The sequence below is a fragment of the Talaromyces stipitatus genome, genomic scaffold (assembly GCF_000003125.1).
Source record: "Talaromyces stipitatus ATCC 10500 scf_1105507295555 genomic scaffold, whole genome shotgun sequence".
Lineage (NCBI taxonomy): Eukaryota > Fungi > Ascomycota > Eurotiomycetes > Eurotiales > Trichocomaceae > Talaromyces > Talaromyces stipitatus.
In genome coordinates this window covers 3,050,532-3,071,310 of record NW_002990116.1, presented here as the reverse complement: position 1 = coordinate 3,071,310, position 20,779 = coordinate 3,050,532, and the positions used below count along the sequence as shown (strand labels likewise).

Here is a 20,779-nt window from a genome sequence, read left to right as displayed (position 1 = left end):
CTCTCAGTGTGGGTCGTGCTGGCAGAAAAATTTCCTTAATTGCTTTTTAATAATTTTCTGTGCACTGAGCAACTCAACCCACTCTTCTTTCCGTGAACCCACTCACAACCTTGTCAACCAATTCAATTTCACCAAATCTATTTTTTTTTATCATTCATCAAATCGGTCAACCAGAGCAGAGTGGGAAAAAAAAGAGAGGACAAGGTTGATATTTTAAACCCTTCCTCTTGTGGCTCTAAGTAGTACCGCCTTCGTTTCCCATCCTCCTCGACCAATACGAATATCCTTTCGAGGCTTCGCGAGTGGTTCTCGTTATATATCACCCCGCTACGGCCTCAGGATACCCGTGCCCTTTTTTTCTCTCTTGACCTCACTTTGCCTTCATTTTATCTTCGAGCTTTGTGATAAACTCAGTTTGGTGCTCGAGGGCACACGGAGGAAATGGACGTGAACGCCTTACGGGACCGTATCCAGTCAACTCTTGACGCGAACGCAGACACACGTCGACAGGCAGAGCTGGATCTTAAATATGTGTGTTGACCTCGGATTATATATATGCTATCTATTACTGATTATGTTTTTTTCTTTTCTTCGATTATAGGCCGAAACTCAGCCCGGATTTACAGGTGCTTTGCTTGATATTTTGCAGGGGGAACAAAACAACGCTGTCCAACTTTCTGGTATGCAAAAAAAAATTAGCCCCGCCATTATCGTCCACAAAATCTCTCTCGATGTGTTTGCGACAATAAGGATAAATGAAAATCTCACTTATCAAGAAGGATTATTGTCGCAATGATTTTTCTAGCCTTGTTGAAATTTGTGTGTGCTGATATTTGCTTTTTATAGCCGTTGTTTACCTGAAAAACCGCATCAACCGAGGATGGGCGCCTTCTGAAGACAACACCACCTCTAAAAAGATCCCCGAAGAAGAGCGTCCTGCACTCAGAGATCGACTCATCCCGATCCTCGCCGCGTCCCCTCCAAATGTTCGTGCGCAGTTCATACCACTCATCACTAAGATCCTCTCATATGATTTCCCTGAAAAATGGCCCGGTTTCATGGATATCACCCTACAACTTTTGAATACCAACGATGCGAACTCCGTATTTTCAGGATTGCAGTGTCTGTTGGCAATTTGCAAAGTGTACAGGTTCAAGGCGAATGATAAGCGGGGCGAATTCGATAAGATTGTGGAACACTGCTTTCCTCAACTTTTGAATATCGGTAATAGATTAGTGGATGAGGAGAGTTTGGAAGCTGCGGAAATGCTGCATACGGTTGTCAAGGCTTATAAGCATGCGATTTATGTACGTTGACTGCTCTTCTCTGTGGCTTACATGCAGCGCCGTGACTGACTGACTTTGCGCACAGTTTGAACTTCCGCCGCACCTCAAATCCCACCAGGCTACTGTCGACTGGTGCACCTTGTTCTTGAGAATAGTAGCCAAAGCACCTCCGGCCAACTCTATGCTCGAAGATCCTGAGGACCGAGAGACCAACCATTGGTGGAAGTGCAAAAAATGGGCCTATGGAAATCTGAACCGATTGTTTGTCAGGTTCGTATTATCTGTGCTGTCTGAGACGACTTCCATGCTAACGCGATTTTTACTTTTTGCAGATATGGAAACCCTACATCAATCACCAAAAACACATCGTCCGATGTTACGAACTACGCGAAGTCGTTCATCACCACGTTCGCTCCCGAAATCATGCACGGATACTTGCAGGAGATCGAGAAATGGGTCAAAGGTCAATGGCTCAGCAAACCCGTCCTTTCGTATACCCTAATTTTCCTTGAGGAATGTGTGAAGCCGAAATCGACCTGGGATCATTTGAAACCCCACATGGACACTCTGATTGCGCATCTTGTTTTCCCTCTTCTCTGCCAGACCGACGAAGATCTCGAGCTTTTCCAGACGGATCCCCCTGAGTATCTGCACAGAAAACTCAACTATTACGAGGAAATTTCCGCTCCAGATGTGGCTGCCACCAATTTCCTGATTTCGCTCACGAAGAGCCGGAAGAAACAGACCTTCTCAATCCTACAGTTCGTTAACGGCATTGTCAGCAAATATGAAAGCGCACCGGATGCGGAGAAGATTCCTAGAGAAAAAGAAGGAGCTTTGAGAATGATTGGATCCTTGTCCTCAGTCATCCTGGGTAAAAAGAGTCCGATTGCTGACCAGGTCGAATACTTTTTTGTTCGTCACGTTTTCCCCGAGTTCCGAAGCCCTCATGGTTTCCTCAGGGCTCGTGCTTGTGATACATTGGAGAAGTTTGAACAGCTAGACTTCAAGGATCCAGCAAACTTGATGATCATCTACCGCAATATCTTGGAATCCATGGCTGATCCTGAATTGCCCGTCCGTGTTGAGGCCGCTCTTGCATTACAACCTCTGATTCGCCATGACACTATCCGTCAATCAATGCAGCAAAATATCCCTCAAATCATGCAGCAGTTGCTGAAGTTGGCCAACGAAGTCGACGTTGATGCTTTGTCAAATGTTATGGAGGACTTTGTTGAGGTCTTTTCTGCGGAGCTTACACCCTTCGCAGTGGCTCTGAGCGAGCAATTACGTGACACCTATATGCGAATCGTTGGGGAACTTCTTGAGCGCCAGGCCTCCAAGACTGACGAAGACGCGTACGGGGACTTCCTAGACGACAAGAGCATCACTGCTTTGGGTGTTTTGCAGACGATTGGAACGCTCATCCTCACTTTGGAGAGCACTCCAGATGTTTTGTTACATTTGGAAACTATTCTGATGCCTGTCATCAGCATTACTCTAGAGAACAAACTCTACGATTTGTACAATGAAATATTCGAGATTATCGATAGCTGCACATTCTCTGCTAAGAGCATTTCACCAACCATGTGGCAAGCTTTCGAGCTTATCCACAAGACATTCAAAGCGGGCGCAGAGCTTTATTTGGAGGGTACGTACTTATATTATTGATTACGTCTCAATTTACTAATGTTGCGATAGATATGCTACCTGCGCTGGACAACTTTGTTTCATATGGATCCGAAATGCTGGTTCAGAATCCCGCCTATCTCGCCGCCCTCGTTAGCATGGTAGAGGATATCTTCCATGACGACAAGGTCGGAGGTGTTGATAGAATATGTGGCTGCAAACTCGCAGAGGCCCTGATGTTGAACCTTCGCGGATATGTCGATCAATATGTTCCAATCTTTGTTGAGCTTGCAATGAACGTGATCAACAGCGGCGACGCCAAGACCAAGTCATACCGGGTTCATCTCATGGAAATGGTCATCAATGCTATCTACTACAACCCGGCGTTGACTTTGCAGATCCTCGAAGCCAAGGGTTGGACGAACAAGTTCTTTAGCGCATGGTTCTCGAATATTGACAGTTTCCGACGCGTCCACGATAAGAAATTGTCTATTGCAGCCATTAGCTCTCTTTTGACATTGAAAGTGGAGGATGTACCTGTTAGCGTTCAGCAGGGCTGGCCTCGGTTGTTGCAGGGGGTTACGAGACTCTTCCAGACGTTGCCTGCAGCTCTTCAGCATCGCGAAGCTGCCACCCGAGAATCAGATTATACATATGACGATGATGAGGATGATCTCGTCGATGAGGATACCGAGTGGGATGGTGAGGTTGAATGGAACGATCAAGACGAAGCTGAGGGTGGAGGTGACGATGATGTTGCTGACGAGAATGCTGCTTATTTGGATTTCCTGAGTCAAGAGGTAAGCCTCTCCTTCCAAATATCTTCATACATGTCAGATACTGACCATATTTTAGGCACAAAAGTTTGGTTCTTTCGCAGACGACGATGACGATGACTTGGATGAAGAGAGTCTCCTCGAAACACCTCTCGATAAAGTTGAGCCATACGGCCTATTCAAAAATGTGATGCTTGGTATGTCTCCATATTTCTATAAACTCTTTCAAATGCTGACACTGTGCCAGGCCTACAACAAGGACAACCGCAATTATATGAAAATTTGACCAAGATCTTGACTCCGGAAGAACAGCAAATCATACAGTCCGTATTCCAAGAGGCTGATAAAGTCGATGCTGCCATTGCTGCTAGTTTAGCGAATGGTGGTAATTGAATAGACGGCCTTGAATGAGATACGATTCTTTTTCTCTTTCCCTTGGCGTTGTTTGTATTGTTGATCTGTCGGATATTTTGTAAAATCTTGATTTTTCCCAAAGGTTGTATAAATTCAAGATCAAAATGCCCCTTTTATATCCCTGTCACATATCCCCCTCCCCCCCCCACCCACTTTTCATTCTATGTTCGTCATGACACGCATCTCACCCAACATATATACTTCCCCCTTTGATACGACATCTGGTCTCCATCTTCAACAGTAATGGATCACCACTTCTACAGATTCCCTCACTAATTCCAATTTTTACTTCTTCCAAAAGATTCGCTCGAGTCAAGTCGATTCTCGTACTGGATCAAGATTCAAAAGATTTCCCCATGTGTTGACTAGATAGTGCCACATAGCAATCATGACTATACATTCATCCATCTTCTAAGCAAGCAAATACCATGAAGGTAATATTCCATAAATGATGTTTTCATGTCATTTCATTCCATCATTAAGATTCAATCCCTGAATACATTCAAAGAAAATAATCCATCTCTATCCTCCTTTCATCGATCATATCATCAAATAACCACTCTCATCCCACCACCTCTTCTCTTTCCGAGTCGTTAAGAGGAGAGAAGTTAAGAAACCTTCTCCTTCGCGCTCTTCTCCAATGGATGCGTAGGATTACTACACAAACCAGCCTTGTTCTCATCAGATTTGGTCTTTGAGAATTCGTCCGATGGAGCAGCGTTGGGGGTCGCTTTTCCGGACCCTGTGGCTTCTTGTTGTTGGGCGCCGGGTTGGCGTTCGGGGTCGGGGGATTGGCGGCCTGGGTTTGGGGCGGACATTGTTTCGTTCTTTGTAACTTGGTTTGTGGATTGAGGGAGGTCTGGGATTGAGTTAGTCTGGTGACACAGAGAGAGAGATTGGTGTATACCTATAGATTCTGAAGTTCTAGAAATGGATGTATGGATTGTTCGATTCGTGTATGTTGTCAAAGTGTGATATTGAGGATTGAAAGGAATCGATTTATATGCGACTTCCAAATTGGACGAAATCCTGCTTCATCATTATGACGTTATCCCCAGGATGATATCAGTCTTGGCAATTGACGATACTTCCTGTTTGGGACGATGAATAAGACCCTAGCAATGCTTAATCAGACACTAGATTCATGCTTGTAGTGATACTTGGAAGGTCGATTGATTGATTGTAACTAACTAACTATTTACTAAGAATAAGACATGAAACAGGCTTGCAGCTCATAGAAAAAGTAATCCGTCACTCATCAGATATTCCTTGATTGAAAACAAATCAAACGGGCTTGTGTTCAGTTGCAGGAATGCTAGTGTTGGTAGCACTGGGAGCAATATCCGAAGTTGGAGCAGTGGCACCTTCAGAGGAAGCAGCAGGCTTCTCTTCTGCAGGAGTCTTTCCGCTCTTCAGATCGGCCAAACGGCGAGCCTCGTTGTGAATATCACGGACCTGCTTGTCGGTCTGAACATAGAAATCCCGCACTTTATGGCCCGTGGGGGTATCAAGGGCCTTCTCAAAGTACGAAGTCAGTCCGCGCCAGTGGCTAGTAGCCTGGTCTGTGATCTTATACTTTGTGTCAAGCTCCTTGGCGCGATCAGTGGCCTTGGTCTTGTTATCAAACGCAGCTAGAGCAGCTGTGAATCGGTTGGAGAAGCCGTGTTTCTGGTCCAGTGCGATTGCCTTTTGGATCGCTTGGTCGCTGATGGTGTAGCCGTGAGCGAGGTATTCGGCGACAATGCGAGAGCGGGGTTTGTCTTCTTGTTCGATGTCGTGTTGGTTCTCGTCCTTGGCTTCTTGAGCGCTGGCCGCGTGGCTGCCGGCGATTTCGTCGATGGTATGGGCGGCTTCCACGTGAACGGCAGAGGGGCCGAGTTGAGTGTTATCAAGAAGGAGGGCAGTTTTAGCGGCTCTGTACAAAGTCAGTACCTGTCCATTCTCAAGTTGAGATATTCAGGAACGTACGTCTCTTTCTCAAAGGTTACAGTTGCAGACTTGGGAGCATTGGGCTCTCCAGACTCGGCCGTAAGACTCAAGTTGGAGATTTTACCACTGGCGACTCGTTAGTTTCCATTACCACAATCCGTGAGGAAATCAAGAATGCAAATCATTCGATGATCAGAGATCAACATACCAGAAGCTGAAGAAGTCGCGAACTTCCTTCTCAGTGGTTGTAGGGGCAATGCCCTTGACGTGGACAACGTTGCTTCCAGACATGGTGCTTAGTATTTGTTTCTGATTAGGAGTATTGTGAGAGTTGATGATTGATTGCAAGAATGTAGCGAAGGGATTGATTTAAAGGGAAGAACAGGAGTTGGTGGCATGTCAAGCGGGGAGCATGCGCCACAAGTCCATGACGTAGAAGAGGGGCTGGCTAAGCCTCTCCCGATGTTGTCATCTTCTTCACCCAGCTGCCTACGCTCTAGCCACACTACGTAGTTGATTTTGACATGTGAAAGTAAGAGAGTCAGGAATTTACTAGTTTCTTCAAGAAAGAAAGACCAACCATGTTCATTAATATCTTAGTCTAGGCAGCTGCGAATTGTGGCCCGCAGACTCCAAAGAATCAATAAAGGAGAAGCGAAATAGAATAAGAAAAGGAAAAGATTGTAGTGCCCTGTCTGATTTATTACGCAGTCTTTTACCAGCTTTGCTCAAGCACACAAAAACATATCCAATCTTGTAGTAATCCCAAGTATGAAATCATGACCCTGCTAGAGTGGTATCCCGCATACCAGTCGCTAGGGTAGACGTTGAGGGCTCTTCCGGAGAGTGTACATGCGGATCGCGATAAACCTTCAGCGTCTGTTCCAATTCGCGCACTCGTCGCCGAAGCATCTCATTCTCCCTTTTGACAGCTTCGAGCTCTGCTCGTTGTTGTGCGGCCTCTTCGAACCGACTGCCCGCTGTCGAGGATATCGAGGTCGAACGCCGAGCTTCAGGCGGATAGGCAGCATTGTGAGAATGGGATACAGAGCTGCGATGGCTCTGTTGACCTTGCGATTGAGAATATTGGAAGCCCACATCACCGTACGGTGACACCGGTTGACGTGGTGAGGTAACTGAAGGCTCCCGACTGCGTCCCACACGGGTAAACTCCCCTGAGGGACGTGACGACGGTAGTGCGGTATCGCGGGAAGGGGCAATGCTCGAAACACTCGACGCCAATGCTGCCGATCCGGGAGGAATGTGAGAACTCAGATTCGAAGACGAACGATGTTGACGGGATGACGTAGGATACACTGATGTGTCCGTAGGATCAGTTAAGCCCGTCGATGTAGAAGACGCAGTCGATGCAACGGATGCAGTTTGTTGTCGGAGAAGAGTCAGTTCCCTTGTTAGGCGATTGACCTGAATGTAAAGTGTAGTTAGTATACGGGAACCAGGAACATACGGAAGGGGCACAAACAACTGCCTCCTGCTCCTTTTCCAACACCAGGTGTAAGTCAGCGGCAGTCATAGGACGAGGATGACGTAGAGGACCTATTCATGATGAACATAAGCTTTCCTGTGTATATACTGGTATGCCTATATAGCTCACCTGGTCCTAGGCCTGCAGGCTCGGTAGTGATGGTGGGTGACATAGTATTTACTGGCATCGGTGGTGGGCCCATAGTGTGAGATGTCCGGTTCGTAGAGGGCACCTCAGGATCAGGTTGGGAAGTATGACCGAGTCGCGGCGAGGGAGGGACAGAGTTTAAATCGGGAGGAGCCATGGATGGTACGCGGCTGATAACCCTTTTTCTCTGAAATCCAGGTACGGACCAATCAATAAACCGATGGTTTGATGGCTTGATAGAAGGCAAGCGATGATATCAAGAATGCCGATGACAAAAGTCCAAGCAAGGATTGGCTGTTCTTATTGCGATAAAATCATGTAACAACATAAACAGAATATTCGAAGGATTGATTGTGCTCGGACTGACCCAAAATTCCAATAATGTCAAACCATTAAATGTAGCATGGTATGCAATGTTATTGGACTTGGGATCTTATCTTGAAACGCTCTGGATTGACAGGTGGACCGTGGACCTCTGGGGTTCTCACTGAGTTGCTGGCGTGGAAATGCCAGCTGGGGAAACGTCATTAAAAGGAACGCACCCTGATACTGGTATGTTTTTTTCCTGGACCATGGATGTAGTTTGTCCTGATAGAGAGGAGAATAGGACGAAAGTAAGTGAGAAGGAAAAGAAGTCGCGCTGGACGACAACGGCCCTGGCTGTGGCTTGGTGTCCTGTGATTGGCTGACTTTTGACTTATGCTGCGGAACGGAAGGGACCCACTGTGGCTGCTGCTTATTGGCTGGTTGGCTCCTTCTCTTTTGGGAACTCGCACTTACTCAGTCGTTCTGCCTACGAATCCCGCAGTCTGTACTCCTTTCATACATAGTCTCTCACGACTTATAGCGCCAAATAGATATATAGACCTGTATATAAGTTCTCAGAGTCAAATATGCAATCACTGCTCTCCTCAGCAGCGCAAATACCCCGCACGAGCAAAGCTAACTAAGGACTAGGCACATACTTGGCGTCAACAGTGATCGCCAGAGCTTGTTTAAGACATACCTCTCCATCTCGCCTCCATAAACCACTACTAATCCACGATTTACCGAGATGCACGTCTCCTCGACCGAGGTTGCCAATACCACCGAATAGCATACCACTCGTTCTAGCACAGCGGACGAAGATGCTGTTTCTTCTTGCCTTGGTTCAGGTAGCTAGCGCGAGTCTTGCAACCGTGCATAGAGGGCTCAGCCAGAAGGTAAATAATGCAAATGGAGTTTGTAAGCTCGGCTCACATTGATGCTTCTATAGGGATATCTCAATACCGGTGGGCACGAGGAACAATATCTAAATGCAAAAGTCGACAGCTCAGCTGTTGTTTATCATGCGTATAACCTGTCGGTGCCAATAGATCATTTCCATAATGAATCGAGATATGAACCTCATAGTAATGGTACCTTTCCTCTTCGCTACTGGTTTGATGCCAGTCATTACAAGGAAGGGGGCCCTGTATTTGTCCTAGAAAGTGGTGAAACCTCTGGTGAAGGTATGTTGTGAAGATCCTTTCTGTAAAAGTCAAAATACTCATAGTTATGACAGATAGATTGCCCTATCTGCAAAAAGGACTGGTTGCTCAGCTGGCACAGCTGACAAACGGCATTGCCGTTGTCCTTGAGCACCGTTATTACGGAGCTAGTATTCCAACCAAGGACTTTTCAACCGAGAGCTTGCGGTTCTTGACAACAGAACAAGGCCTTGCTGATGTGGCATACTTTGCTCAAAACATTGTATATCCGGGCTTTGAAGATCAGAATCTTACTTCGAGGCATGTTCCGTATATCGCCTACGGAGGGTCTTATGCCGGCGCCATGGTCGCTTTTCTCCGAGTAACTTACCCAGATGTCTTCTTTGGCGCCATTGCATCATCAGCTGTTACAGAGGCCATAGTTGACTACTGGCAATACTGGGAGCCGATACGGCGGAACGCCCCTCAAAACTGCATCCATACAGTGGAGAATTTGACTGGTGTTCTAGACAATCTTGCCCACAATACCAGCGCAGTCAAAGACCTGGAAACACTCTTTGGTCTGCAGGATCTCAGCCACGTTGATGACTTTGCGAACGTCCTAAGTTATCCGCTGTCAAGCTGGCAAGGACGGAACTGGGATCCTGCGGTTAATGACCCGACCTTTTTCGAATATTGCGTCAATATCACTGTTGCGGACACTCTTCTTTACAACGACACTTCGTCAAGTGAAGATATAGAAAAAGCAGCTGAGCTCGTTGCCCTCGCAGGATGGGATGATCCTAAAGTAAACCGCCACTTGACAACTCAACTTCTTAACTTCGCGGGCTACCTTAATGAGACCGTAGTCTGGCCATGTATCGGAAATGGCCGAAGCGCGGATGACTGTTTCTCATCCTATAACACAACTTTCTACGAGCAGAATGATTTGACACAAAACTGGAGATTGTGGGAATACCAAGTTTGCACCGAGTATGTCAATCCTTCCTCCCCAACATCCAAGCAACCAAGTGTTCATCTAAATATATAGATGGGGCTTCTTTCAAACCGGCAGCGGCACGCCCAAATCCAAGCCATCCCTAGTATCTCGTTTAGTCACCCTCGACTACACAAGCTTACCATGCAAATACGCCTTCAATATCACAACACCACCCGAGGTAGACGCAAGAATAAACAACAAATACGGCGGCTTCAATATTTCGTATCCCCGTCTCGCGTTTATCGGTGGGACAGCAGATCCCTGGCGAGAAGCAACCCCATTTGCAAACGATGCACCCCATCCACATCGACCGAATACTTTGGATAGACCTTTTGCGGAGATTGAGGGGGGTGTTCATCATTGTAAGAGCAATCTCTGATCTCAAAAGAAAGGCAATGAACTGACTATGTGTAGGGGATGAGAATGGTCTATTCCCCAACGAAACGACAGAATTTTTACCCCCGAAGCCAGTGGAGAATATCCAAGCATATGAACATGAGTTTGTGAAGGCATGGCTTTCGAGTAAGTTCTTTATACTCAACGGCTTCATTCGCCAAACTAACGGCTTGATGACGATTTCCAGCGCAGAAATGGGCACATCTAGCACGAGAGGAGCAGGGGTTTTTTTTTGGTCTGATTTGATCAGATCATTTACACTTTTCATCACTCGCTGAATAGAATACCTCTTATAGACTTCACGTGATGATAGATCAATTTTTGATTCTTAAATAATTCTTCCCATTTCATCAAAAATGCATATGCAGATAAATACCACGAACCTTAAACTAACCCCTAGACCACAAACCAAACAAAACCAAGACAAGAAAATAGACGCAAGGAAAGAAAAGAAAATAGACCAAGCCCTGCTACAAAATGCAAATAAAAAGAGAACGGTTTATTCTTCATTTCGGTTCGTTCAGATTCAATCTTGGTCAGAAGAGAGAGAAATGAAAGGATCGAAGGATGAAAGTTGGGCCACCCAAAATGAGAAGACAAATGAGATAGAAAAGAAGAGAGAAAAGGAGAGAGGTGGTATGAATATGTAAATGAGAAGGAGAATGCTGTTAAGGAATAGATAGATAGGTAGGCTCATAATGTATGATGGTAGCCGTAGTGAGAAAGGACACGGGGGGACAAGGATGGAAATGGGAGAGATAATTGTATATTCACAGAATATGAAAATGGTACAGTCTAGCTGAAATGATGATAATGGCAATGATAAAATAACGTATACCCAAAAAGTATTAGACAGTCGTCTCTCGCGAAACTTCTACCGAATGAGCGCTCAGTTCCTTGGGAACTGTGCTATGGACAGAGTCCTGTGAAAGTAAAGAAGTCTGATTCTCAGCAGGTGACGTCGCATGAGTTGCGTCTTCGGTAGGCGGTGTTGAGAGTATTGGGATATCTGTCGTTGCAGAGGTAGAGGATTGTTGTTGACCAGTATCCTCAACGTGTTCCGCATGCTCTGCATGCTCTGCCATACCATTAGACTTCTCCTCATCGCCAATCACGGCTGCGAGACTTCGAAAGTTGAACATTGGCTCCAGAGCTGGATTGGATGATGCCGCAGCTGTATCTGGATGTTCCGTAGTTCCCGTGTCGAAGGAGGATGAGGTAGATGACGCGGTAGACACATGTCGTAGATGCGAAGGACGCGATGGTTCAGTAGGGGAGGGTTGTGTGAATGAATCCGAGTCATTGCGAGTAATTCCCAGTCTTGTAGAGGTTGTCGTTGCGCTGGATCCGTTAATGTCTGCCGATTCAGCCTCGCTCGATGGGGCGAATGTAGGAAAAGGTGAAGTACGGTCAACTTTCTTTCCTTTATCTGAGTTTGTCGACTCTTCTCCTATGACCGATGAAGAGCTACTGTCTACTCGACTTGAGGTTCCACTGCTGAGAATTGCTAGGCTTGACTGACTGTTGCTGTAAGCAGCGTTTTTTCGCATCATCTTCTCAGCCTTCTTTGCTTCCTTTTCCTTCTTTTTGGCTTCTTTGCGCAATTCCTTTTCTTCCTTGCGCCTCCGTTCCTCCTCACTAGCTAAACTCAGTCTGATGGCTTCCATCATCATCATTTCTTCCAGGTCTTCAATTCGACTACGTCTGGAACTATCTCGTGCAGGCGCTAATGCATTACCCTCCGTGGTTTCGGTAGCAGTGCTAGAGGTTGAATGTTGGTCGCTAGTACCACCCCTCCGCTCAGAAAGAAATGCAAGTGCATGGAGAGCCGACGAGCCGGTAGGTCGATTTGACGGAGTCTGAGTGCCGGAACTACTGCCTCGAGAACGCCCTAAAACCCCACGCCGCCCAAAGCCTCGTGATTCAGAACCTGGCGCACTCATCAAATATGCGGCAGTGTGGAGAGCAGTTGCAGCTGCCGATCGACGCGCTGCATGCGCTCTTGCATTGGCCAATTTCTGAGCCCAATCTGGTCGGACCTTGTCAGTCGTAATCACACTTGGGTCGTTAGCTGAAAGGGATGTCGCTCTACGACGTCCTGTGGCCGGTGGCGAAGCCATAGAACCAAGGGAGGAGCTTGATGATAAGGGAGACGTTGCTGAGGCCACCGCTAGCCCATTAGAGCCCGCATAGGCTAAACCGCGCCGGAATGGAGGGGGAGAATAGGTGACACCAAACTCGGGCTGCACACAGAAGGGGCAAGCCGAAGGCTCAGACACAAGCTGAGAATCTTGATCTGATCCACTGCGCTCTTCGCCATTTTCAGCATTCTGATGTGACTCACCATGCTCCGGCGGATGTGGGTCTGGTCGCTTGATCTGGACGAAGCATTCTGAACAGATGGGTTGGTCACAGCACCTAGTGCGATTGAGATACGGAGGATAGTAAAGAAAACAAATCGGGCACTCGCTGGCATCTTTGTAGAGATAAGCTTCTAGAGGTTGACCATTCACGAACGGATCATGCGGTAGCATGATTTCGCGCGGAGTGATCTCTGCATTCTGGTTCTTGCTTGAACCTGTCAAAGCAGCCAACGTCTTTGCACGGCTTCGAAAAAGTGGAGATATGGATGTGCCGGATGCGATCGGGGAAGTAGGAGGGGGTAAAGATTGGGCCGGACTCAGCGGCGGCAGGTGTCCATTCTCTGAGTGAGCAGATAGAGGTCTCCCAGATACTGTTGGAACTGTCAAGAACTGTGCGCTCTTCCCTGACGACTGGTTACCATCTTCTGTGTTTTGAGAAGGAGGTGTATATTGGAGTTCGGGGGGTGTCTGATCTGGGGGGGGAATAGGCAATCCCCGTGCTGCAGCTATCAGTTGATGTTCAGTCCATGATTCTGAGTAATCATTAAGCCCTCTCCAGAAAGGTGCTAAACGTCTCTCAGTCTAGAATTGTGTTAGCGGGTTGACTGCCATCGCCTTAGTGTGACATATGTATACGAACGTACCATGAGCTGACGAACTACAGCCTTATTAAAGTCTTCTGTCCCAACGTAAACGCCTTGAGTGACTAAATATCCACCATCGACATGCTCCTCCTTCATACTCCTTTCTCTTTCCTTTAGCCGGGCCGCCCGCTCCTTTTCCTGACGCCTTGCTTCGCGATCTTGTTTTGTTTCGCGTCGTTGTTCATGAACGATAATTTCTCGATCGCCGGAGCTGCCCCCAATACCGAGAAATGAGAGATCATGTCGACTGGAGCGATGTGATCGAGAACCGTGATATGGAGAGTGGCCCTGATCGGACAGCGACCGATTCCGATGCGACGCCGACAAAGGAGAGCGCGCCTCCTTCGTCTGTGAATTTCCCATATCGAAGTCCAGTAGCTACTTTTTCATTTGAGGATAGTCGTAGGCAAGTTGTTCTGAGGAGGTATAAGAGCTCTAGTGCGAAGCAGACCGATTCAGATAAACATCTAGTCACATCGAAAGTGGAGGAGGGTCCTTGCCGAGGCGACTGTTCGGCGGTTCTAGACGCAGGCCAGAGTTGCGATGACGACGATAATAATAACCAGGTACGGTCGCTGCTTCAATCAACGAGGTGTGGCCATGTGAGCTGATCGAGGAGAAACAGAGAGAGTCGTGACCAGGGAAGGCAGGATGTACATTAAGGCACTAAGGTGGCCTCCACAACGTAATTCAGGCTGGAGCGGGAGCGGTGGCGTGGGCGGAATGACCGGATGCGTCCAATCCCAACAGACAATCGATAGTGAATTAAGTAGACTACGTACTACGCAAGTAAACAGAATAATAAACACAAACAAATCGTCGGCCAGGGCAATAAGTTAGTTGTGCAATTGCTTATCAGTGCCTAGTCAATTCAGTAGGGCTGGGAGCATCAGCTGAGGCTATAGTGCCGGGCCCAACGCCGATGCGATTGCGAGCGGGGAGACTTGATAAGTTGATAGACCGAGACTTGTGACAGTATTGCGAATTGAGTCAGCGTATATAGTCATTCGGGTGTTCTTGATAATCATGACAAAAGACATGAAAGGATCTCATCCAACACTCCATGCCATCTAAAACCAATCAGTTCCTTTTCACTCTTTAAACTAAGAATTATCTCGATGTTTCAGTGTGGAGTGTTTGACGTCAGCCGGAAGAAATCTGGATGACTGGCAGTGGCCTCAGGCATTAACATAGGGATGCCGTGTGGCTAGTGAGTTGCTCACCGCCCTGGACGGAGATGTGGTTAGTGTCAAAATATTTTTAATCGTTGAGCATGCTCTTGCCTCGTGTTTACTCTAAGCCTGAGATACTGTTTAATTTATTTTGGCAAGCTCTTTGTCACTTCTCTCTCCTTGTTCTCCATCGTATATCGTGTTAATTGTCCATACCACAGAGCTATCCTGTATATCAATTCTGAAGCTCGATTTTGTGTTTTTCTTTTTTCAACGTCTCCAAGACCACCAAGCGATAGACAAAGACACGATTCGACAAATCATTATGCTGTCATGACAGAATCTACTACTCGCCTCCATATCTCTCCTCTAACACCAGCCCTGCTGGACTCCGTTCTAGCTCCTTCGATCCGTCCTTTGGCGACCGATATATCCTTTCACAATATTGCTACATTTCCCGAAAACGACTACGGTTTCGTCACGCTGCCTTCAATGGAGGCGGACAAACTCAAGAAAAAGCTCAATGGATCTATCCTAAAGGGCAGGAAATTCAAAGTCGAAGCTGCGCGAGCGGACCCGAAGAAGACAAAGACTCCGGCAAAGGTCGATTCTGACAAAATCAGTGAAGGCGTTACATCTCCCGAACCTACAAAGACGTCATCAAAGCGAAAATCGGAGGACAGCGTTCTTGATGGATATGAGCTACCCGGCGACAGACGCGTTAAACGAGGATGGACTGAGCCCGCAAGCGCCAAGAAGTTGAAGAAACAGAAAAAGGCCGACAAAGAAGCCTCAAAGACCAAGTTACAACCCAAGTCCAAGTACACGGAGAAAGCAGAATGTCTATTCAAGACGAAAATGCCGCCTAATAAGACGTCTGAAATAGCTTCAAAGAAGTCAAAGTCAAAAAAGGCCAAGGCGCCAAACGAAGTGGTAGTCCATGAATTTGCGCAAACATTCACACACCCGTCCTTCTTGAAATCTACCATCGGTAGAAAGCCAGTTACTGCGAAATTCGAGGAGGGAAAAGGATGGGTCGACGAGGATGGTAATGTGCAGGAGGAGATGGCCAGCAAGAAGACTACAACGGCAGACTACCACCCTGGGAAGAAAGATGGCGCGAAAGAACGGGCTACTGTGAAGGGCAAGTTCCGAACAAAGGTTGTTAGAGAAGAGGAAAAGAAACCTCTTGATCCTGAGCAAACCTTGTCTGAAGAGGAGGAAGACTCGGACTGGACCTCGTCTAGCGGCTCTTCCGAGAGTGAGAGTAGCACATCTGACAGTGACTCTGATGACTCGTCAAGCAGTGGCGCATCATCACTCAGTGACCAAGAAGACAAAACCATGGAGGCACAAGTGACGATAAAAAGCAAAGTCACTAAAATCGATGAACGAAACGTAGAGGGAAACGAATCAACTAGTGAGAGCGATGGTGTCCAGGAAGCCAGCTCTCAAGTCGACGAGGAGAACAAGCCGTCAGCATCTTCTCAGGATGCTGAGACAACGGAAACTAAAGAGCTACACCCCTTAGAAGCCCTCTTCAAGCGTACACAAACAGAGAAGAGCATACCGGAATCCGAGAAGCCGACATTTTCTTTTTTCGCTGGCAACGATGATGACATCGAAGATGAAGAGGAAGAACCTACGCCATTATTACTTGAACCGTTGACCCCATTCTCCAAGCAAGACCGTCAAATCAGAGGACTGAGAAGTGGTGCACCCACACCGGATACTGCAGCATTCAATCGACGCAAGTTTCTGTTATCTACGGAAGGTGATGACGGAAACGATGAAGTCGACGACATAGACACAGATGAATATGACCATACTCAGTCATTAGCTCAAGAAACTCCTTCCAAACCACGGGGCGAAGCCTCTTCCCAACGACATCCAGAAGAAAGTGACTTTGTGAAATGGTTCTGGGAGAATCGCGGAGACAATAATAGAGCTTGGAAACGGAGAAGGCGTGAAGCCGCGAAGGAAAAGAGACAACGCGAGAATCGGCGCAAAGGGCTGAAGGGGAGAGGATAGCCAAATGATTACTACTTTAATGACGACTAGACACAAATGAAAATGAATAAAATACCCTAAACGCATTCAAATACGATTCTGTACACTTAATGCTTATCATCACGTGACCGATAAGAAGTCATGGTTAGCTTCGGAGATCTGCGACAGTCGCAACATCATCCACCATCTTGTTTGATCGGGGTGCACTTGGATGTCGTTACTCCGGATTTCTAACTCGAAATGAAGGGGCTATTACAAGTATTACAATATTTACTCTTTCTGAGTATATTCTCAAGCATCACGGGGGTACTAGCAGCAAGTAAGTCTCACTCGCAGAGCGCTCTACCCCATCTAGGAATCGCGCTCATTCATCTCATTCTAGAACCTTCCTCATTCTGCAAATGTACCTGTTTCTCGAATAGCACTATTATCGAACTGCGACCCATAAATACAGATAAAGACCTTTCGGATGGTTTATTGAAGCGGAGAACAACAGAGTTAACGAATCTATGGGGATGGGACCACAAGACGGCCGAAATCGACGCGCGAGAAGAGCAGAAGGATGATAAGAATAAACAAACGCCCGGTCGCGGTCGAGCATTGACGTGTAGCGACTGCAATCGCGCATTCTGTCTGGATTATAATTTACCGAAATGCAAAGGCGCAAGGGAGGAGGATGTTATTGCGACTTGTTTTCGTATGTTTCTCCTTTCTACTTCGGCATTCGCGGCGCATGCAAGTGAGGGGTGTATATAACTGATATTGAGCGATGATAGAACGAGATTCGAGGAAAGATGAAGCTGTGGTTATTATTTTTATACTTGCCACGAGTGGGCTGCTTGCTTGGGCTGTTTTGAGACCTTGGGTTCAAGGATGGGTGGAGGTGAGTTCTGATCCCCAGAGGGAAATCAAGGAATTGAGACATGTCCGGCTGACATCTTATCTATAGGCTGCGAGAGAGCGGAGGAGTTACATCCCGGTTTCACATGGAGGGGCTGATCCGCAATAACTTGACCACTATATAACAGCCTTCTATCTTTCTTTTTGGTCTTGATATGTATGATATCTCGAATGACTTGCTTTATGACAACCTTCATCCAGTGATCAAACTGATATCATAGCATACATATACAGATGGACGTTCTTCTCTGCAGATCAACGCAAACTGAATTCCAGGTTGCGATTGCCTAGATGCCAAAATATCCATTGATGTTGCACAAACTCAAAAGAGCGGTCACCGGGTGGAAAGATTATGGTACGTAACTGGAAACTGTCCAATTTCCATGTCCTGGCAGTGTATACTTTCTGATCAACACATTGGTGATATTTGCTTGAAAACCGTACAATCATCTGCTATATATCCATTTCACAAGGAAACACATAATCTAAGACATGGGGTTGAATTACTGTTTTATACAGACAGTATGAACCAATCAGCATGCGCTCCTTAATAGACTTGGCGCCAAGGCGACGCTAAGCGGACGCTAATGCTATCAATTCAAGCCTGTACGTCATGTTACCGCTCTTTACATCGCTGGGTATACAAACAAGTTGAAACAATCAGGGAAAATGGTAATACAGGTGTAACGGCAGTCGAGTCCAGGCAGTTGTTTCCGGTTGCCACCTTCCGCCTATCAGTCCCTGGTTCGCTTGTCCGGAGAACGATTTTTACTGTACCAGTCACCCGATTCGTCTGCTTTTATTCCCGTCTTCTGTCTCTTTCGATTCTGTTTCTCTATTTTCTCTTGCTTCCACGGCACGCCATTGAAATCGACCTTACGAATCGCGTTAACTAATCAGCCACAGAGTCAAAAACAATAGTCAAACAATTCTACCCGACTATATCTTGTGAGGAAAGGGGCAATATTAAAGTAGTTCGGGACATCAAGGCTTAATCGAGGGTAACACAAATATCCAAGAAAAAGGTGGAAAGTCGACTGATCATAAGGGAAGGCAGTCACGCAGGAAAAAGAACATTCTATTATCCTCGCTCTATCTTCTTAACTTGTGAAGAGAATAAACGAGATTGAGAAAGGGATTTGCCTGCGTGGTTTGCGGGGATAGGTAGTGGTAAGAATTGTTCAAGCGTCAAAAGAATCATGGTATCAACGCCACAGACAAGACCAATTTCGAACGACGATGCATTTCCTTCGCTGCAGCTCTTTCTTCTGGGTATGTCTTCTCTATATAACTGCTTTTTTTTTTCCAAACATACTGACTGACAGCAGGCATCTGCCGTGTGGCGGAGCCTATCGCTCTCACTTCGATCTTCCCCTACTCATGGGTAATGGTCCAAGAATTCCACGTCGGCAACCCAAATGACGCCTCTTTCTACGCCGGAATCTTAATCGCTGCGTTTTCACTAGCCGAAGCCCTCACCGGAATGTTTTGGGGTGCACTCTCGGATCGCATTGGTCGCAAACCCGTCCTCTTGCTCGGTTGTGCTGGCACCATGCTTTCACTGTTGATCGTCGGGTTTGCTTCGAGTTTTTGGGTAGCTCTCCTTGGTAGAATCATTGGCGGTGTGCTTAATGGAAACATAGGCGTGATTCAGACCATGGTCGGTGAGCTTGTGAAGCGTCCTGAGCATGAGCGTATGTCTATCTCTATGTATTCTATTTGATATGATCTACTGATAATGTCGTAGCTCGTGCTTACGCCGTAATGCCGTTTGTCTGGTCAATCGGCACTATTCTCGGGCCTGGTAAGATTCCTCTGTGAGTTACTGATATCCATTTTATCCTGCTAACAAAATCAGCCGTCGGAGGGTTACTTGCCAAACCCGTTGAAGGTTTCCCATCCATATTCTCACCAAATGGTTTATTCGCAAAGTACCCATTCCTATTGCCTAACCTCTTCTGTGCCGGTCTCCTCTTGATTAGCATCATTGGCGGTGCTTTACTTTTGCAGGAGACTCATCCCGAGTTTCAGCCACGGTATTCGGATTCAGAACATAGAGTGAACCGCGAGACACCATTAATGGCTACCGCTGGCGCTACGGCTAATCCCGGAGTTGACCTTCGCGCTGAATCGTATGGTACTTTCAATGAAGTTAATATGCATTCAAATGAAAGCTGGCGCAACGATGGCGAAAGATCCAAAGAGAGATCGTCTTCGCCACAAACGGAAGTGGCATTCACGTCCCAAGTTCTGATGTTCATCATTGCACTGGGCATTTTCACCTATCACTCGATGACTTTTGATCATCTTCTTCCAATCTTCCTGCAAGACAAGCGTGACGTTGGATTTTCTCACTCTTTTCCTCGTATTTCAGGCGGCTTGGGATTGTCTACTCGAACCGTTGGGTTCATCATGTCTGTAGATGGACTAATGGCACTTTTCATTCAAAGTGTTATATTCGCCCCGTTGACCGATTGGCTGGGTGTCTGGAGACTCTTTGTCCTTGTTACGGCTTTACATCCCATGACATACTTTATCATTCCATTCCTCGTCTTACTTCCCTCGAATTTCGTCTACGCCGGTATCTATACCTGCCTAGCAATCCGCAACATTCTCTCCATCATTGCCTACCCTATTCTCCTCATCCTGATCAAACAATCAAGTTCTTCTCCCTCCGTCATGGGTAAAATAAACGGCTTGGCCGCTTCAGCCGGTGCCGCATGCCGTACAATCGCTCCTCCTGTCGCTGGATACTTATATAGTACTGGAACAGCAGCTGGATGTACCGCCATTGCTTGGTGGAGCAGCACACTCATCGCGTTGATCGGTACGTCACAGTTGTGGTTTATCAAGCGTCGGAAAGACACAGTTACAGTACGGTCTGCAGCGCCGTGTCTGGCTGCTGCTGGACCTCCCGCTTCTGACACCCATCCGCGTGAAGTGATTCATGTGATGGTCAGTGAGGAGGATTATGACGTTGCTTGATTATATCTGATATCCTTCCAATGGCTCATTATAACTCAGGTCTCGTCTGCATATACATTTCACTCGTCTCACCTACATACAAAAGAAATTTTCTTTTTCAATAGCCCGGTATCGTCGTCCATCATTTTGAGGGTTATGGTTCATTTCTGGTTTGAGATCCCCGGCGTTCATTCTTGAGCAAGTTTTGGAAAGAG

General features: G+C 46.8%; 7 protein-coding genes across 8 annotated transcripts, besides 1 other annotated feature; 4 read left to right on the top strand and 3 right to left on the bottom strand.

Moving 5' to 3' along the window:
- Nucleotides 1-441: 441 nt before the first annotated feature.
- On the top strand, nt 442-4,664 carry TSTA_122300 (nonsense-mediated mRNA decay protein (Nmd5), putative; the record flags this gene model as incomplete). The annotated part of the gene is made up of 8 exons (XM_002482442.1): nt 442-531; nt 602-680; nt 847-1,307; nt 1,372-1,556; nt 1,619-2,937; nt 2,988-3,715; nt 3,771-3,888; nt 3,939-4,664. The coding sequence occupies 8 exons, from the start codon at nt 442-444 to the stop codon at nt 4,082-4,084; spliced, it is 3,126 nt and encodes a 1,041-aa protein (XP_002482487.1). The 3' UTR covers nt 4,085-4,664.
- Nucleotides 3,570-3,689: a microsatellite.
- A 596-nt stretch (nt 4,665-5,260) lies between the features above and the next one.
- TSTA_122290 (actin cytoskeleton protein (VIP1), putative) lies at nt 5,261-6,367 on the bottom strand. The gene is made up of 3 exons (XM_002482441.1): nt 6,243-6,367; nt 6,074-6,160; nt 5,261-6,020 (listed from the first exon to the last, which is right to left on the bottom strand). The coding sequence occupies exons 1-3, from the start codon at nt 6,323-6,325 to the stop codon at nt 5,390-5,392; spliced, it is 801 nt and encodes a 266-aa protein (XP_002482486.1). The 5' UTR covers nt 6,326-6,367; the 3' UTR covers nt 5,261-5,389.
- A 336-nt stretch (nt 6,368-6,703) lies between these two features.
- On the bottom strand, nt 6,704-7,824 carry TSTA_122280 (uncharacterized protein; the record flags this gene model as incomplete). The annotated part of the gene is made up of 3 exons (XM_002482440.1): nt 6,704-7,459; nt 7,518-7,591; nt 7,650-7,824. 3 exons carry the CDS (start codon nt 7,822-7,824, stop codon nt 6,812-6,814), a joined length of 897 nt encoding a protein of 298 aa, XP_002482485.1. The 3' UTR covers nt 6,704-6,811.
- Nucleotides 7,825-8,706: 882 nt separating this feature from the next.
- Nucleotides 8,707-12,520, top strand: TSTA_122270 (extracelular serine carboxypeptidase, putative). Of its 2 annotated transcripts, XM_002482438.1 has the most exons (6): nt 8,707-8,869; nt 8,923-9,157; nt 9,211-10,108; nt 10,167-10,477; nt 10,530-10,637; nt 10,699-12,520. In XM_002482438.1, exons 1-6 carry the CDS (start codon nt 8,795-8,797, stop codon nt 10,755-10,757), a joined length of 1,686 nt encoding a protein of 561 aa, XP_002482483.1. In that variant the 5' UTR covers nt 8,707-8,794; the 3' UTR covers nt 10,758-12,520. The 2 variants fall into 2 exon arrangements, with proteins under 2 accessions (XP_002482483.1, XP_002482484.1); XM_002482439.1 differs by having other exon boundaries at nt 8,923-10,108.
- Nucleotides 10,716-13,881, bottom strand: TSTA_122260 (C2H2 zinc finger protein; the record flags this gene model as incomplete). The annotated part of the gene is made up of 2 exons (XM_002482437.1): nt 10,716-13,456; nt 13,519-13,881. 2 exons carry the CDS (start codon nt 13,879-13,881, stop codon nt 11,360-11,362), a joined length of 2,460 nt encoding a protein of 819 aa, XP_002482482.1. The 3' UTR covers nt 10,716-11,359.
- A 906-nt stretch (nt 13,882-14,787) lies between these two features.
- TSTA_122250 (uncharacterized protein) lies at nt 14,788-16,721 on the top strand (the record flags this gene model as incomplete). The annotated part of the gene is made up of 2 exons (XM_002482436.1): nt 14,788-16,464; nt 16,531-16,721. Exons 1-2 carry the CDS (start codon nt 15,024-15,026, stop codon nt 16,719-16,721), a joined length of 1,632 nt encoding a protein of 543 aa, XP_002482481.1. The 5' UTR covers nt 14,788-15,023.
- A 157-nt stretch (nt 16,722-16,878) lies between these two features.
- On the top strand, nt 16,879-20,585 carry TSTA_122240 (MFS transporter, putative; the record flags this gene model as incomplete). The annotated part of the gene is made up of 9 exons (XM_002482435.1): nt 16,879-17,019; nt 17,083-17,397; nt 17,477-17,583; nt 18,204-18,272; nt 18,304-18,391; nt 18,765-18,872; nt 18,929-19,294; nt 19,348-19,404; nt 19,459-20,585. The coding sequence occupies exons 1-9, from the start codon at nt 16,941-16,943 to the stop codon at nt 20,583-20,585; spliced, it is 2,316 nt and encodes a 771-aa protein (XP_002482480.1). The 5' UTR covers nt 16,879-16,940.
- Between the last annotated feature and the right edge of the window lie 194 nt (nt 20,586-20,779).

Excerpts from the sequence above, each read along its gene's own strand:
- TSTA_122290 (XM_002482441.1), bottom strand. The coding sequence starts at position 6,325 with ATGTCTGGAAGCAACGTTGTCCACGTCAAGGGCATTGCCCCTACAACC. Across the intron at positions 6,161-6,242 it reads CGCGACTTCTTCAGCTTCTG|TGGTAAAATCTCCAACTTGA; the intron begins GTATGTTGATCT and ends ACGAGTCGCCAG. Across the intron at positions 6,021-6,073 it reads GTAACCTTTGAGAAAGAGAC|AGCCGCTAAAACTGCCCTCC; the intron begins GTACGTTCCTGA and ends GACTTTGTACAG.
- TSTA_122270 (XM_002482438.1), top strand. The coding sequence starts at position 8,795 with ATGCTGTTTCTTCTTGCCTTGGTTCAGGTAGCTAGCGCGAGTCTTGCA. Across the intron at positions 10,478-10,529 it reads TGAGGGGGGTGTTCATCATT|GGGATGAGAATGGTCTATTC; the intron begins GTAAGAGCAATC and ends GACTATGTGTAG. Across the intron at positions 10,638-10,698 it reads TGTGAAGGCATGGCTTTCGA|CGCAGAAATGGGCACATCTA; the intron begins GTAAGTTCTTTA and ends GACGATTTCCAG.